Raw genomic sequence first — 15,022 nt, 5'->3', positions numbered from 1 at the left:
TGCTAGCTACATACATCTCTCCTCTCTTATCGTGGGGGGCAGTCCATGTTCTTATATAATAGGAGCTTGGCCTACTGACCTGTGGTGTCCTCAACATTCTCTTCTCTGTCTTCCAATTAGTCTTGGGTGAGAATGGAAAAGGAAATGAGCCTTGCACTCTTGCTCACCATAGACAAGTTGGGTTAGAATTTCTAGTTAAGACATTTCTGTCTTACACTTCATACTTCTGAGTTCTTCCTAGCATTTAATACTTGAGCAACAGCATATCAGACCTCACTGGATAGACCCTTTTCTGAGGTTATCTGAGCTTCTTGTTGCCAGGTGAAGAATTTGTGGTTTATTTCAAGGTCATGAAGGGCTTCTATTGATGTTTTCTAGTTCCCATATGGAATTGGGTGAGTTTTTTTCCCTCTGTCATTGTGAAAGTGCCTTTCATGAATTATCTCCTGAGCCAGGTAACTTGGAAGGCTGCACTATCTTTAGACACATGAACATGCATTTTTACTGTTGTATCCCAGTGCACATGTGCTGTGCATTAATAATTGCACTGTACCTTTTCATAATTTATCATAATGATACCATTATTGCTTACTATAGAAGTTCTTTCCCCACCCCCCACCCCTAAGTCTAATTGAGGTCGAGACAGACCATAAATGTGATAATACAGATTGCACGCCCAGAGGAAATGGAGTGGGTTTCATAGTGGAGTTTTAATTTAGGCTTCGTTCTGGTGATGTAGCCTCTTCCTATGGTACATTACTTTGAGTCCAATATAACTGCATGTTCCCACAGCCCCTCATTATAGCTGCAGCTTCTCACTGCTTTTTAATTAAAAAAAAATAGAGAGGGGGAAATGAAACCTAAAGCCTAGGTTGGATATCGTCTGGGTACACAGGGAGTACTGCAGGCGGTTTGCTTACTTAATTCTTTAACTCTTTCAAAGCTTCTGTGGTGATGTCTTGATTTCACTTTCCAGGGGTGGGGTGGGGGAGGGTGGAGAAGTGCATGCTTGTGTGCTTACACACACACACACACACACACACACACACACAGAGAGAGAGAGAGAGAGAGAGAGAGAGAGAGAGAGAGAGAGATATTACTGAAAGCCTGAGGCATATTTGTGATCTTGAGGCCTCCATGAGCTTTGAGAACAGCGAGTCCTTTCTTGTGTCTTCCAGAGGCCCCCTGACCGTGTGTTGGGTGTTGGCAAGAGCTCCACCTTCTATGTGACTGACCGGGGAAGTAAGGAGGCCAGAGAAGCACTTCAGGGCTCATACTCTGTCTGGATCAGGAGAAGTTAAGATTTAATCATTTCTCTTGTCCTGTGGGCAGCTGAAGCAGAGAAATGACTTTATTAAGAGCAGTCGCTTTTGTCATTCCTTCATCTTGAGGGATGCCAAATACCTACCGTTCAGGGACCAGAGCAGATTAGTCTCCAGAGGTGACTTGTAAGAATGGCTTAAGCCTCTTGAGATTGGCTGTGTGAGACACAAGGAGAGTGTTCGTGGCCTGAGCCACTGACCTCTGGCAGACTCTGGTGTTATGTTCTCTCTTTTGGATCAACAGTTCTTTGATTCCCCACAGTGAAATCAGTCTGACAGCTCTGAGTTTCTCCCATGCACGTGCGCGCGCGCGTGTGTAATCAGTTGCTCTCCCAAGGCTACATATCAAGGAGTCTACTTCTAGGTGAGGGTATAGACTTTGCTTCATGATTGTTGTAGGTTTCCAGAGCTTTCTAAGAGCCCCTGCTCCATTCATTGTGCTGAAGTAGGTTCTGCTGAGGCCTCATCAGGAACAGTATGATGGTGGCCCTGCACGTGTGGTGGGGCTGGGCTGATTGAGCTGAGTGTGAGTGTAAATGTGAGCTATATGCCAATAGCTTAGTATTAAAAGAAAAAGTAAGCTGGCATTAAAAAAATACTGACTACATATTAAATTGCTATTTTAGGTATGTTGTACTAAATAAAATATCTACTGGAATTAAATTTTACCTGTTTCTTTTTACTTTAAAAAATGTAGCTATTAACAAAACGTATGCCAATGGCTTACCCTCTGTTTGATTAGTCTATCATTCTGGTGAAGTGATAACAAGGCGGTGTCTGTCTTGGATGTGGTCATCTGTCCTGTCCTCATAGAGCCTCAGCCACTGCTGGCACTTAGTAAGTACTTGTGAAGGAGCCAGCCTAGTTCATAGCTCTACACTGGAATCTCAGGGATGAGTGGAAGCTCTGGTGAGGGTGTTGGCTCTTGAAAAGAGACAACTGGAGGCCTAGAAGAGAAGTGAAGAGCAAAATTTTTGCCTCTGAGTAAAAATTTGAGGAAAAAACAAAACAAAACAAAAGAACAAACCATCTCAGGGCCTCCCTTGCTCAGCTTGCCCACCTATAGGAGAAGGAGATACCATGGCTGCGCTGGTAAAGGTCCCAGGGCCAGACTCTACTGTGCCAGGCCAGTTCCAAGAGGAACTGATGCTGTGTGTGTGATGTTGAAAGAGACCAGTCAGAAAACTTCCAGAAGCTGATTCACACTTGGCCCTACCTCTCCCCATGACCCAGTTTAAGCAGCATCCAACTGGAAACCTGGGAGTGCTACTGGGCCACCTCATTACAGGGTTTCACGCCTTAGAAGTCTTATACTAAGTTTGTTGTTGTCGTGGCTGTTAATGACTTAACAAATACCACTTTAATTTAACCAAGATCTTACATGGCTTATATCTGTGGGTACATTTAAGTCCCTCAGAACTGTGTCAAGGAGAGTTATGTAATCAAGGTGGATGGGCACCTTCTCCAGTGTGTCTCTGCAAGTGTTTATTGAGAGATTGCTGGCACCCCTGGCATTCTGTTCCCTGCTTATACAATGGAACTCTTAACTGCTTCTGGTTCCCAGGGGTGTGGTGGATTAAAGTCCTGCCCAAGGAATGTGCTATTTCAGTGAACTATTAGAAGTAACGATGAAGCTCCTCTCCTGGCCTTTAAAGAAGTGGGCTCCAAGGGACAAGACCACTGTTGTTTCTAGTCTGCCCTTAACAGTGGCGGCACTTAGCTTCCTCCTGTTAACTGTGGCTCTGCCACCTTTTCTCTCCATCCTGCAGTCTCCTCTGTGTGGAGAACTCTGGAGCTCATGCCTCGACTTGGCTGCTGCAGCCAGCTCTCAGTAATCAGAATCGCAGCAGGGCGGGCTTGCTCTATGAGCCTGAAAGATGCGAGTTCCCAGGAGGCTGAAGTTCTTACCTGCTGGGGAGCTACAGATTTCTGTTTGAAGCCTGGCTCCTCAAGGATGAAGCTGCCTCCCTTCCCTTCCCACATGAGAACATCCACCTCTTTTTCTTGAAGTCCTTAGCTACTGGCCTGCGCTCCTCCAACCCACCACCTTCCCACCCCATACCTTTAAGGGCAGAGCAGTAATGATAATAGTAGGTTTTTATTCTTAAAGGAATTGAGTGTGTCCCAGAGAGACTCAGAAGAGAGTGAAAAATAGCAGGTGGTACCCTACAAACAGAATTGTCTAATTGGACTTTCCTAAGCACCATCGTCTGCTCAGCCTCACTGAAGCACCTGGTGTGTAGACCCGCCAGCATTCACTTGGACAGAGAATGACTTTGCACCCCTGGCGTGGTGCAATTCTGTAGCAGTCACAAGGCAAGATGTGTGATGTGCGTGATGGGAGTTTGTCTGTTATTACCAGACACCTTAGCAGGGTGTCGGTGAGCACTGCATTTTCTTCTGTTTGGTAGTAACAGCCCTCATTGCACTATCAAGCTATCAGTGTGAGCAGTTGTCATTGGAGAAGGAAAAGTTCATACAAGCCCATCTCAAGTGCTAGGGAAGACAGAATCACATGGATTGCTTCAGAGTGGTAATTTTCTTTGGTACTGTTGTAGTTTAGAGTGCTTTCCCTTTAAAAGCAGCTTTTTAAAGTTCTCAGAGAAACGGGTTGTAATCCTCATTTGCGATTAGAAAGCTAAGGCTTAGGGAGGCAGAACATCTGCCCAGAGTTGTTCCAGTGGCAAGCTGAGCTGAGAGGTGAGATGAGGCTGCCTGGTGTCCTGGTGTCCGCCATGGTGCTTCTCCTCAGCATGAGCTCCAGAGTTCTCCACACAGAGGAGACTGCAGGATGGAGAGAAAAGGTGGTAGAGCCACAGTTAACAGGAGGAAGCTAAGTGCCGCCACTGTCAAGGGCAGACTAGAAACAACAGTGGTCTTGTCCCTTGGAGCCCACTTCTTTAAAGGTACCTGCTTTATTCTAATGTTGTAGGAAGCAGCAGTAAGAAGGCCTCTGCACCTTGTGTCTGTAAGGAACTACTGGGAACTACTGGGGCCCTACTGCAAAGGAACAGCAGGGCCCCAGGGGTCCACAGAGGAACCCGGAAGTTCTAGTTCCATGAGGCTGAAGACTTGCCACCTTCCTTTCACAGTTCTTTACTTCTGGAAAATTTTTATGTTTGAAAGTGTTTGGAGCCTGGAGAGAAAGGATGCTTAGAGGTTGTGAGCATGCACTGCTTGCTTGTGGACAGTCCACACCACAGCAGGCAGCTCACAACTGCCTTCAACTCCAGCTTCAAAGGCTCTGACTCTGTTCTCCAACCCAGAGGGCACTGGCGCTTGTGTGCACCAACATACATTCAAACACATAATTAAACAACTGATGACATATCAAGTGTACGTGCCTGTGTGTTGTATACAGGGGTGCGTGTGCATGCAGGCCAGGGAGGGCTCTGTTCTGTCACTTTTCTTAGTTCTGAGTCAGAGTCTTTCATTGAACCTGGTGCGTGGCTGTCAGGCAGGCAGCACAGCAAGCCCTTGTCTCTGCTGGGGTTATAGGTGCTTGTGCAGCAATGCCCAGCCATTGTCATCTATATGCTGGGACCTGAACCCAGATCTTCAGCACTGAACCATCTCTGCAGCAGGGTTGTTTGTTTGTTTTTAATTGACAACTCTGTGTTTATAGGGCACAATGTGTTCTGACATATGTTTACATTATAGAATGATTTAACCTGGTAAATTAACAGATCCATCAGTGAGTACTTCTTGTGGGGAAAATTTAAAATATTTTTCCCAATTTTGAAGTATGCAGGGCATTAGTATATACTGTATGCCATTCTGCGCACTAGATGACTGAAGTTAGTTCTTCCAGCCGTTCCTAACTACCCTTTTAGTCGCTGCTGCTGAGTTCTTTTCTAGAAGTGAGATCGTGTGGTGTTTGACTCGGCATGTGTATCCTCCAGCTTGAGCAGTTGTGGTATGTGCACACAGAGACATTGCTAGCGGCAGCCTTTCTTCTCCTGGCGAGCATCTCTTTCATCTGCTCATGGGCACCTTGCCTCTGTCTCATAGCTCTGGTGAACAGTATCACATTGAATGTGTCAGTGCAAGAACTTCTCTGGCACACTGGCTTCACTTCCTTTGGAGACTGCTGCAGCATAGGGTGGCAGTCTTGGTTTTGGTTTTCTGAGGAGCCTCCATCCTGTCTTCCATACTGGCCATGTGAACTCCCATGCCTGCCAGCAGGGCACTCACTGGCTTTCCTCTTCTCCACAGCCCCTCAGCTGTTCTAACAGATGATGGCCCATGGTTGCATTCTGTTTCCTGATTAATAACACAAAAACTTTCCCTCTCTCCTTTGTCTCTTAGCCATTACTGTGTGTTCTCTGGAGGAGTGGCCAACCTTGCCTGGCCTCTGGCCATCTGTTCTCCTGTGTAGTAGAATTCAGGGTTCAGTAGACTTCGAAGGTATCTATGTACCATTATCCTACTTGAACTGAGGAAATGTGAAAAAGACATTGACCTAAGATTTGTGCTGAGGATTGGAGGTTGGGGATTGTATCTATCTCGAAAGGAAAGTGTGTGTAACTCCACATCCCCATTTCAGGGCCACTTTGCCGCTATATACTCTGGGAATCTTGTGAAGTGGTGCAACCTCATTTTTTTAAAAAAGCTCATTGTTAATGGTATGTTCGCAAAAGCATTAAGGGTCTGAAACTTGATGGAACTGGCCTCGTGGTTTTGTGGGAAAGGTGAAACCCTAGACACTTTGCTATCGGGGTCCTTGGATGCCTTTAGAATGCTGGATGCCTGTGCTTTAACATCCTACATTTCTTTCCTTTTTCTCAGCCCAACAGGGGCACAAAACGACCCCGGGATGATGAGGAAGAAGAACTGAAGACACGTCGCAAGCAAACTGGTCCTCGAGAACGCGGCCGCTATCGCGAGGAGGAGGCCACAGCAGCCGAAGACACAGATGATGACAAGAAAAGGCTGCTGCAGATTATTGACAGGGATGGCGAGGAAGAAGAGGAGGAGGTAGTAAGCCAGAGCTGGGCAGGAGCCCGCAGAGTGGCCCTGACATACCACATGCAGCATAGCTGGGGACAGAGTGCTACCCGAGCCTCCCAGTCTCTTCTGTAAAGTGGGGCTAAGAAAATCTGCTTCAGAGCACTGAGGCAGAGGATGGGTTGGATAGTTGAATCTGGAAAAGAATTTGCACAGGATAAGGACCATCACAGGAGCACAGAGGAAAGATGGCTGGTGTTGACAGGAGAAAGCAGAGAGCTTCCTGACCAACCGTTCTGAGGACATGTAGAAGACCCATCTGCCTGCCTGCCTGCCTCCCTCCCCTCCCCTCCCTCCCTCCCTTTATCTTTTTCTTTTCTTGGGGGGGGGGGGTTTCTCTGTGTAGCTTTGTCTGTCCTGGAACTTGCTCTAGAACAAGGTAGCCTCTAACTGAGATCCGCCTGCCTCTGCCTTCAGAGAGCTGGGATTAAAGGCATATACCACCATCACCCAGTAACCCATCATTTAAAAAAATATAGTCTGTAGTCCAAAAGAAATGCCAAATCTTGTCAATATCACATTGCTGTAGAAATTTTTAATCCCAATCCAGGGCTTCAACCCCACTTTTGATCATTTCATTCCTGGATAAAAGGCACACATTTTATTATTTACAATAAGCCTTAATCAGCACAATAGCTGGGCAGGTATCTGCTCTCTCTATTAGATTCTACTTTCCTATCACTGGCCCTGAGTTACTACTTACTATGTTTTGTCTGGGCTGCTCTTAACTCCAGTTGGCCAGTCCTCAGGGCCTTCTTACTCCTTTCTTTGCCCTCTTCTCTCTCCCTCATGGTTTTCTCTGACCCCTGACTGGGAATACCAAGCACTGCTTATCTCAATTCTGCCCAGCTATAGGCTGTAGGCATCTTTATTTACCAACCTGAAATAACTTGGGGGCAAGGTCCCATAGTCACTTGGGTCTACATTCGTTCAGATTCTCTAGTTTCTGGGAACCAGGTCTTGGGTCCTGCACTTAGCATTATAATACATAGCAACAAACCAAACCTCAATAACACAAGGTAGTAGGGCTTTTAAGAATGAAGTGCAGAGTGCTATTAGATTAGGTATTGGGTCTTGCTGAAGCATGGTGGCTAATGCCTGTAGTCTTAGCATGCAGAAGTTGAGGTCAGAGGATCACTTGAGCTCAAGAATTCAAGACCAGCCCCAGCAATGTAGCAAGACCTTTCTCAGAAAAACAGAACCAACAGTCACACCGGTTGAAGGAAGACAGTACCTTTGGGCTGTTGTCCTCAGTCTTGCCCCCATGCTGCACTTGGCGCTGCCACACAGCAGTGCATCTTTCTGAGTAATCTTCCTTGGTGCCTCATGTGCTATAGTTCTTCCCACTTACAAGTCCAGGCGTTTTTCTCCTCCAAGAAGTCTGTCCCATCTCTGAGGTGGCCCTGAGGCCATTTTCAACCTAACTTCTCACTTGATTCTGTATATTGTCTTCATAGCATGACTCATAGTTTCAAATATGTATTTATCTTCAGCTTGCTTTCCTTCCCTCAGCCTCCCATGAACATAGCCAGCCTCTATTTTGTTCACAGCTATATTTCTGGCATGTGGAGCAACACCCAGCTCTTTCTAGCCCCTGATAAATATTTATTGAGTGAGTAAATGAATGGAGCAGAGAGATGCAGAGGCAAAATATCAGTGATTAAAACAAAATGACCTTACCTTGTGTCTTTTTAAATCCTTAAGTGTTAACTTATATGTTGTCGCACTCTGGCATTTTGTTCAATATGAATTATGGAAATGGATTCTTACGAGCCAGCTGTTTTCCAGTTCCCTCAAAGCCATGATGCTAAGTTTGGCTTTTAAAAATGAGGGAGAAGCATGAATCTGAGAGAAAGAAACAACTTGATTTGTATTCCAAACAGGTCTTTTTTCTATGTTAAGACACTAGTCCCGCCGGGCGTGGTGGCGCACGCCTTTAATCCCAGCACTCGGGAGGCAGAGGCAGGCAGATTTCTGAGTTCGAGGCCAGCCTGGTCTACAAAGTGAGCTCCAGGACAGCCAGGACTACACAGAGAAACCCTGTCTCAAAAAACCAAAAAAAAAAAGACACTAGTTCCCTCTTTCCGGGGGTCTGCACCATTGCTATCTAGGGTTCTGTCCCTTAAACATAATGACATTTTGAGGAGTCAGTGGCAAGCACCAGGAGTTCTGAATTGTCTCTCCGAGGGCAGCGGGCCCACAGGGCTTACACAGTGTGTGTAGCTGACCTGACGCTCCCTTCCTCCCGCTGGCTCCTGCTCAGTCTGTTCACCCTGTAGCAGCAGTTAATTGGAAGGTAGGCTCTTGTGTGGATGATTTGGGGGGACTGGTGCAGTAGCTGTCATGGGTAAGTCTCCTAGCCCAGGAGACAGAAATATAATGGGAGAAAGGCCTTTCTTTAAAGGGGCAGCGACAAAGAGATCACTTTGTAAAAATGACACACAGAAGGCTAAAAGTCCAGGACTTATTTTCTTACTGGTACCAAAGTCCCATTTGATGGAAAACAAGTGGTGCTTGCCCCTGTGGTCACGTGGGTTTGTAAAATATTATTGTCCTTTTTGTGCTACATCACTAGCATCCATCTTTCTGAAATCTCCCGCTACTGTTCTGACGTTGAGCTATTGGAGATACTGCTGAGGCCGATGACTAAGAATGATAATTTGGTTCCCTGGTGTTGGAGAGGAATTAGAGGAGGGAAGACCAAGCCCTGGAGAGGTGGAGATGCTAGAAATTCTACCAGAACTGCACGCACATGAACATAGTTCCCTCAAAGTAGTCAAGATGTTAGGGAAAGAGAAGCAGTGGCTGTGAGGGGGCTGGAAAGTGAGGAGAAGCTCGAAAGTGGTCGGCCGGCCACGCCGTGTCTAGTGCTATTAAGAACAACAACATTACTCATTACTGGAGTTCACCGAACAGTTTTATGTACACAGTTTATTCAGGTCCTCTATGTGACCTTGAAAGATCCAGCCTACATTCTCCTCACACTTCCTCCCTCCTTCCCTCTATTCAGATCTTTTGTGAGGACCTGCTGTGAGCCAGGTCCTGAAGAATCAGCAGTGACCGAGGATGTGAGGATGCGTGGGGGTCTGCAGGAGTCAAGTCAGCCCTGGGTTTTTTCTTTCAGTTTTAAACTTTTTGTTATTTTATTTGTGCAGGTGTTTTGCCTATAGTACAGGTACATGTATGGTGCTCTCAGAGACCAGAAAAGGGCATTGGGTCCCTGGAACTGGAGTTGCAGACAGTTGTGAGCTGTTGTGTGGAAGCTGGGAATCAAACGTGGCTCCTCTGGAATAGGAGCCAGTGAGTGTAACTGCCCAGCCATTTCTCCAGCTAACTGTTGAAGCTGAAGCAGTTGGTGGGGACCAGTTCCTTCCAGACTTTCCTTTTGTAGGCCATGTGAAGGATTTGGGATGCCAAGTGGATGCAGTTAGGAAAATTTAATGAGGAGGCTTGAGCTAGACTTGCTAGGGCTTTAAGGAATTTATTAGTTAAGTTTTGTTGCTCTGTGCTTAGTGTAGAGGGAATCTAGGCTCTGAGTCTCAACCAAGGCAGACACTGACTCTGGCTTTCACCATGTTGGGGAAGCCCTGTTGACCTGTAGAATTAGGGAGAGGTGAGAGCCCAGCAGAGTGCTACAGATCCTGGAGTCACTAGAAGTAAGAAATGTATCATGTTCAAAATGAATGTATAGGCTTCTCCCACTTAAAACCCAATATAGGAAGAACATTGAGATTTCATAATAAAATAATAGCTAGCATTTCTGAGTCCTTACAGAATTATAGGATGATTCAGGGCTTTTCAAAAGGATCTATTTCAAGTTCTCCTAAAAGCGGTTTCTTTATTGCTTTTAGGTGTGAGTTATGGCCATTACTTTACAGCAGAGGAGCTGGGAATTGGGAAAGTGTTAGAGAGCAGGGTGCACTACTGCATGTGACTTTAAACTGGCAAGTGAACCGAGGATACAGCATTTCTGAAATCTCTATAGGTTATTTCAAAGTTAAAAAAAAGACTGATTTTTATTTAAGTACATGCCTGTGCGTACATGCGTGTGTGCATTCTGCAGGTGTTGGTGGAGGCCAGTAGAGGGTATCAGATCCCCTGAAGCTAAAATTGCAGGTGGTTGTGAGCCACGGTGTGGGTGCTGGGAACTCAAGATCTGTGACGAATAGGAACTCTTAACCTCTGAGCCCTTTTTCTTCAGCCCTTCAATGTATAATATTCAACTCAACTACTTCCCTAGGTATCTCTGAAGTGTATGAAGGAAGACAACTCACTTGTAGTGTTAGTTTTCTTTTTTTTTTTTTCACCTGCCTCTGCCTCCTGAGTGCTGGGATTAAAAGTATGCACCACCACCAGGCAATGCTTTAGTTTTTATATTTAATATTTATTCGTTTATTTATTTGAGACAACGTCTCCCTAGATAGCTATAGCTGGCTTAGAATTTACTGTGTAGAGCAGACTGATCTCAGACTGAGGCAATACCACTGCCTTTATCCGAGTTTTGAGATTATAGGATGTTATATCATCTCCAACTATTCACCAGCATGTCCACCTACCTTCCCTCCCTCCCTCCCTCCCTCCCTTCTTTCTTCCTCCCTTCCCTCCCTCCCCTCTCTTTCTTCCTCCCTCCCTTCCTCCTCATACCACATCCATGTAGCCAAGTTACCCTTAAACTCATGATCTTCTTGCTTTAGCCACATCTGGCTCAAGATGAACTAATGCTTGGTGCTCCACTAGCATTTCAAAGTCCTTGTCTCGATTCTCTCTCAGTAGTTCCTCAGACCCCAGCACAGAATGAAGCACTGTGTGTGGCTCCCTAGCTGCCATTTGTCAGTTCTGGGCTGAGTACAAACAGATAGGAGAGCAGTTTCAGCCTGCACACTGGTTTGTGACCTCTGGTGTAAAGAAGAGACTAGGGGCCCTGGTGCAAATTCTTCTTGGTTTCTGACTCTTTCTTACCCCTGCATCAAAGGAGAAGGAAGATAAAACATTGCCTCAGTACGCAGCATCCTTTGCTTACTCTGCTCACAGTGTGCCTCAGAAACCTTTGCTGGCTGAGTCTCTACGCCTGAGACAGAGCTTGCTGGGGTAGAGGCAGGGCATTAGACTTGACACCCAGGACGATGCTCCTTGCTGTCATTCTAGTTGGGGAGCAAAAGTGTATGCTGTGTGTTGAGCTTACGGAGGTCTGCGGCAGAGTGGGTTGGACAAAGAGCCATGGTGAGAGCGACCATGAATGTGAGATTAGCACGCTGAAGCTGTTATCCTTGTTCCAGGAGGAGCCGCTGGATGAAAGCTCAGTGAAGAAGATGATTCTCACATTTGAGAAGCGATCATACAAAAACCAGGAGCTGCGGATCAAGTTTCCTGACAATCCGGAGAAGTAAGCTCCTCTTTGCTGACTCTCTCCTCCGTGGCGGCCTGTGTTCTAATTGTTGGATTTGTTGTTTGACTTGTTGGCTTTCTCTGACTTGGTCAGGCATCCCAGTGTTGTCCACATGCTTGGGATGCCACTGGAAGGGCACATAGGACTTTGAGGGCTATGCTTTATTATGGTCGGAGTCCACGAAGACAGGTGTTGACTAGGAGAAGTGCAGAGTCTAGTGAAGTCTGTGTCCAGCTTCCTGCTTCCCTTCACTGGGAGAGAGCAGACAGCACTGATCTTCCAGCGTACCAGTGTAGCAGTAGACCTCCAGTGGGAGGCTGATTTGAGAAGGACAGGCCAGGTTTGCGTTCTCTGATAGCTGCAACCCCTGCAGTTCCAGACTTACAGAAAACAAGCAGCTGTTGGGTGCTGTTGGCTGGCTGAACACGCTTAGTACTCAGGGATGTGCTCAGAAGCCAGCTCCTGGCTGCCAGCTCTGGGACAGCCTTGTGAGCTGGCCCCACTCTAGCTCTTTCCTACCTCATTCTTTCAGTGCCCCCAATACCAACCCATGGCTGCCTGGTGGAAACTTTATTGCAGAGAAAATGGCCCAATTTAGGGGTCAGACAGATGTGCGTGGGACCACTGCATGACGCTAAATGACCACATCTTTCCCAGCCTTGCGTGTCCCTTCTGTGTAAGGCTACAGGGTTGTTGGGAAAGTTAAGTGATAACAATGGCTAGCTTGGATCCCTGCACCTGCACCCGGTAGATAGATGCTCCTGATATGGGTTTTACTGTGAGGTGCCATAGTGTGGGATATGGGATCTTTCAATCTTGAATCCCAATTAAAAAGGATTAAAGATTTGTATAGATTTTAGTGTTCTAAATCTATGTTTTCTTCCCTGCCTGTCTCCCTTCCCAGATAAATGGTTTAATGAATTTTAATAGGCCCAAAGCCCTGAGGCAATTAAGAGTTGGATGGTTGGATCTTTGCACTCAAGTTTGTAGGTTACTAGGGAGACTGACTGTTAATGTGAGGTAGAAGGAAATACACAGATAGAGATAGAAGTAGAATGCTGTGGGGGTGTAGAGAAGAAGCAAATGCTTTGTTGAGGACCTCACAAGGGAGGGAGTGTTTGGGCCGGGCCTCATGGTTGGTGTGCAGCTGGCACACAGTGAAAAGCCTGCCTGATGAGTTGGCTCAGAGGGTGAAGTGTGGGTACTTTTGGGAATGCCTAAACCCTTGGGAGGCAGAAACAGGAGAATCCCTTGAAGTTCCTGGGCCAGGTATCCTGATGTGCACAGCAGAGAAAAGAGCATCTCAAACAGGATGGAGCATGAGGACAGCACTTGAGGTTGTGTTGATCTCTGCACGTGTGCGTTGGCATGTGTCCCTGCACACAGACACACTTAGACATGCCCACTCTCACACTCACACATGCACGCATGCATGCACGCACGAGATGATGAGAAAGGGGGAGGTAGAGAGAAAACACAAAGTCCCGGATGCTGGAGGGCAGAGAGTGTTCACAGCAAGCCTGGGAGACAGTGTGACTCAGTTCTCTGTTTCTGTGGATGGAGAGTGTCAGAGAACACCCAGCCCCCTGTGCCCAGCCCACTGTGATAGCAGCTAGATCACAGCCCAGCATCCTAGCACCTGCACTGTCTCTGGCATTGTGCTGACCTCCACCATATAGGAAAAAAAGTTCATTCTGTGTGTGTGTGTGTGTATTTAATTATACGAGCACCACACAGACTGATACTATTGTAAATAATAATTTGAGTACATAAGTAGAGTATGAAAAGGAAGTTTCTTCACTGTATCCATCCTACTACAACCCCAGTATCTATAACTGACCTTGTGACCAATTCTGTGATGATCCCTTTAGCCTGTTTTCTATACCCTGTTTTATACTATACAAAAATTTAGCCTACACAAATTTGGGTTTATAAAACAGAAAATGTTTTCCTATTAGTGCCTGTCTCTCTATCTTTTGTTTTCATAGTTAGGAAATTCCATAATGTATTTAGTTATTTTTGTATTGATGGTCTTTAGGTTATTTTACAATTTTTTAAATTTTATTTCATGTATATGAGTGTTTTGCCTGGATGTATATCTGTGTACCACATATGTGCCTGGTACCCATGGAGGTCAGAAGAGGGTATTGAACCCCCTGGGACTGCTATTACAGATGTTTGTGAGCCACTATGTGGTGCTGGGAATTGAACCTTGGTCCTCTAGAGGAGCAGACAGTGTTCTTACCTGCTGAGCCATCTCTAGCAGTTTAGATTAATTTAAACATTGGTTTTTATAAGCAGTGCTGGGTAGACCTCCTTGTATATATGCCTCTGTGTGTATGTCTTCCTGTAGGATAGATGCCTAAACCCCGACTGTGCAGACTGAGGGCACACAGGTGTAATCTCGGAAAGCTGCTGCAGGCTCCCTGTTCCAGGCTCCCTGCTCCAGGCTCCCTGCTCTGTCCGTTCATTCTCACCACAGCCACGTGTGTTTCCTCGTTCTTACCTAGACATGGCCGGCCGTGCTTTAACACCCTCGTTGTTTGTTTCTTGTTCCTCTATGCTGAGCTCTTGCTATTGGGGTAGACTGTGTCTTGTTTGTCCCTGTGGCATGGGTGTCAAGCCCACCGAGCTGCAGATGCTCAGCAAACACAAGAGCTGTGCAGTCTTTGCCATCTTTATTCTGTCCCCCTGGTGTGGAAGCCAAGAATCCCCCGGAGGAAACACTGATAACACTGAAAGTGTGAGATTCAAATCCTGCCTGGAATGGCAGCATCACCTCGTGCACTTGGCCTCCATCGCCCTGTGGTTGAGAGCAGTGAAGTCATGGCAGCCGTGGCCTCCATCCTCTCCTCAGGTACCACTGGTCTCTGGCTGATAAGCTGCTTTTCAGGAAGAGGCTTATGTTCTTTAAAAAGTGTTTTTCATTGAGAAATAAGTTTATGTGCTATTTTAGTTTAAAACTTGAACATATAAAAATTGAAATTACACATAAAGAACTTTTTTGTTGTGTCAAAAAGCAGTTAGGAATCTGTCGGGTGCTTTAACCTTGAGTTCTGCTGGCACAACGTCTTCCATAATTCTCTAGATCAGCGAGGGGCAATTAAGATGAAGATTGCTCCCGCATATTTGAATGAGGCTTTGCAGTTGAGATCAGAAACGTTCCGATTTATTTTCCTGCATGTGTCATTTTGATCGCATCCGCCCAAATGTTGTTCTTCCTTTGGCTGCGGTTCAGATTTAGCCGGCAGCCCTCCACCCGCAGCCTCCACTGGGGTCTGCGATCTTTCTCCCAAACCCCACACTG

The 15,022-nt window shown here is 46.3% G+C and overlaps 1 protein-coding gene across 1 annotated transcript in view; it reads left to right on the top strand.

The window, feature by feature from the left end:
* Positions 1-15,022, top strand: part of Ctnnbl1 (catenin beta like 1) — a 158,884-nt gene that overhangs the window by 30,316 nt on the left and 113,546 nt on the right. The window contains exons 2-3 of the mRNA XM_085832700.1: positions 6,111-6,299; positions 11,606-11,712. Coding sequence (XP_085688826.1) covers positions 6,111-6,299; positions 11,606-11,712 — 296 coding nt within the window. The remainder of the gene's footprint in view (positions 1-6,110; positions 6,300-11,605; positions 11,713-15,022) is intronic.

Source organism: Mus caroli, unplaced genomic scaffold (assembly GCF_978045245.1).
Source record: "Mus caroli unplaced genomic scaffold, Mus_caroli_1 scaffold_2, whole genome shotgun sequence".
NCBI lineage: Eukaryota > Metazoa > Chordata > Mammalia > Rodentia > Muridae > Mus > Mus caroli.
Note: the sequence above shows the minus strand (reverse complement) of the source record. Positions and strands in the feature narration are given on the sequence as shown.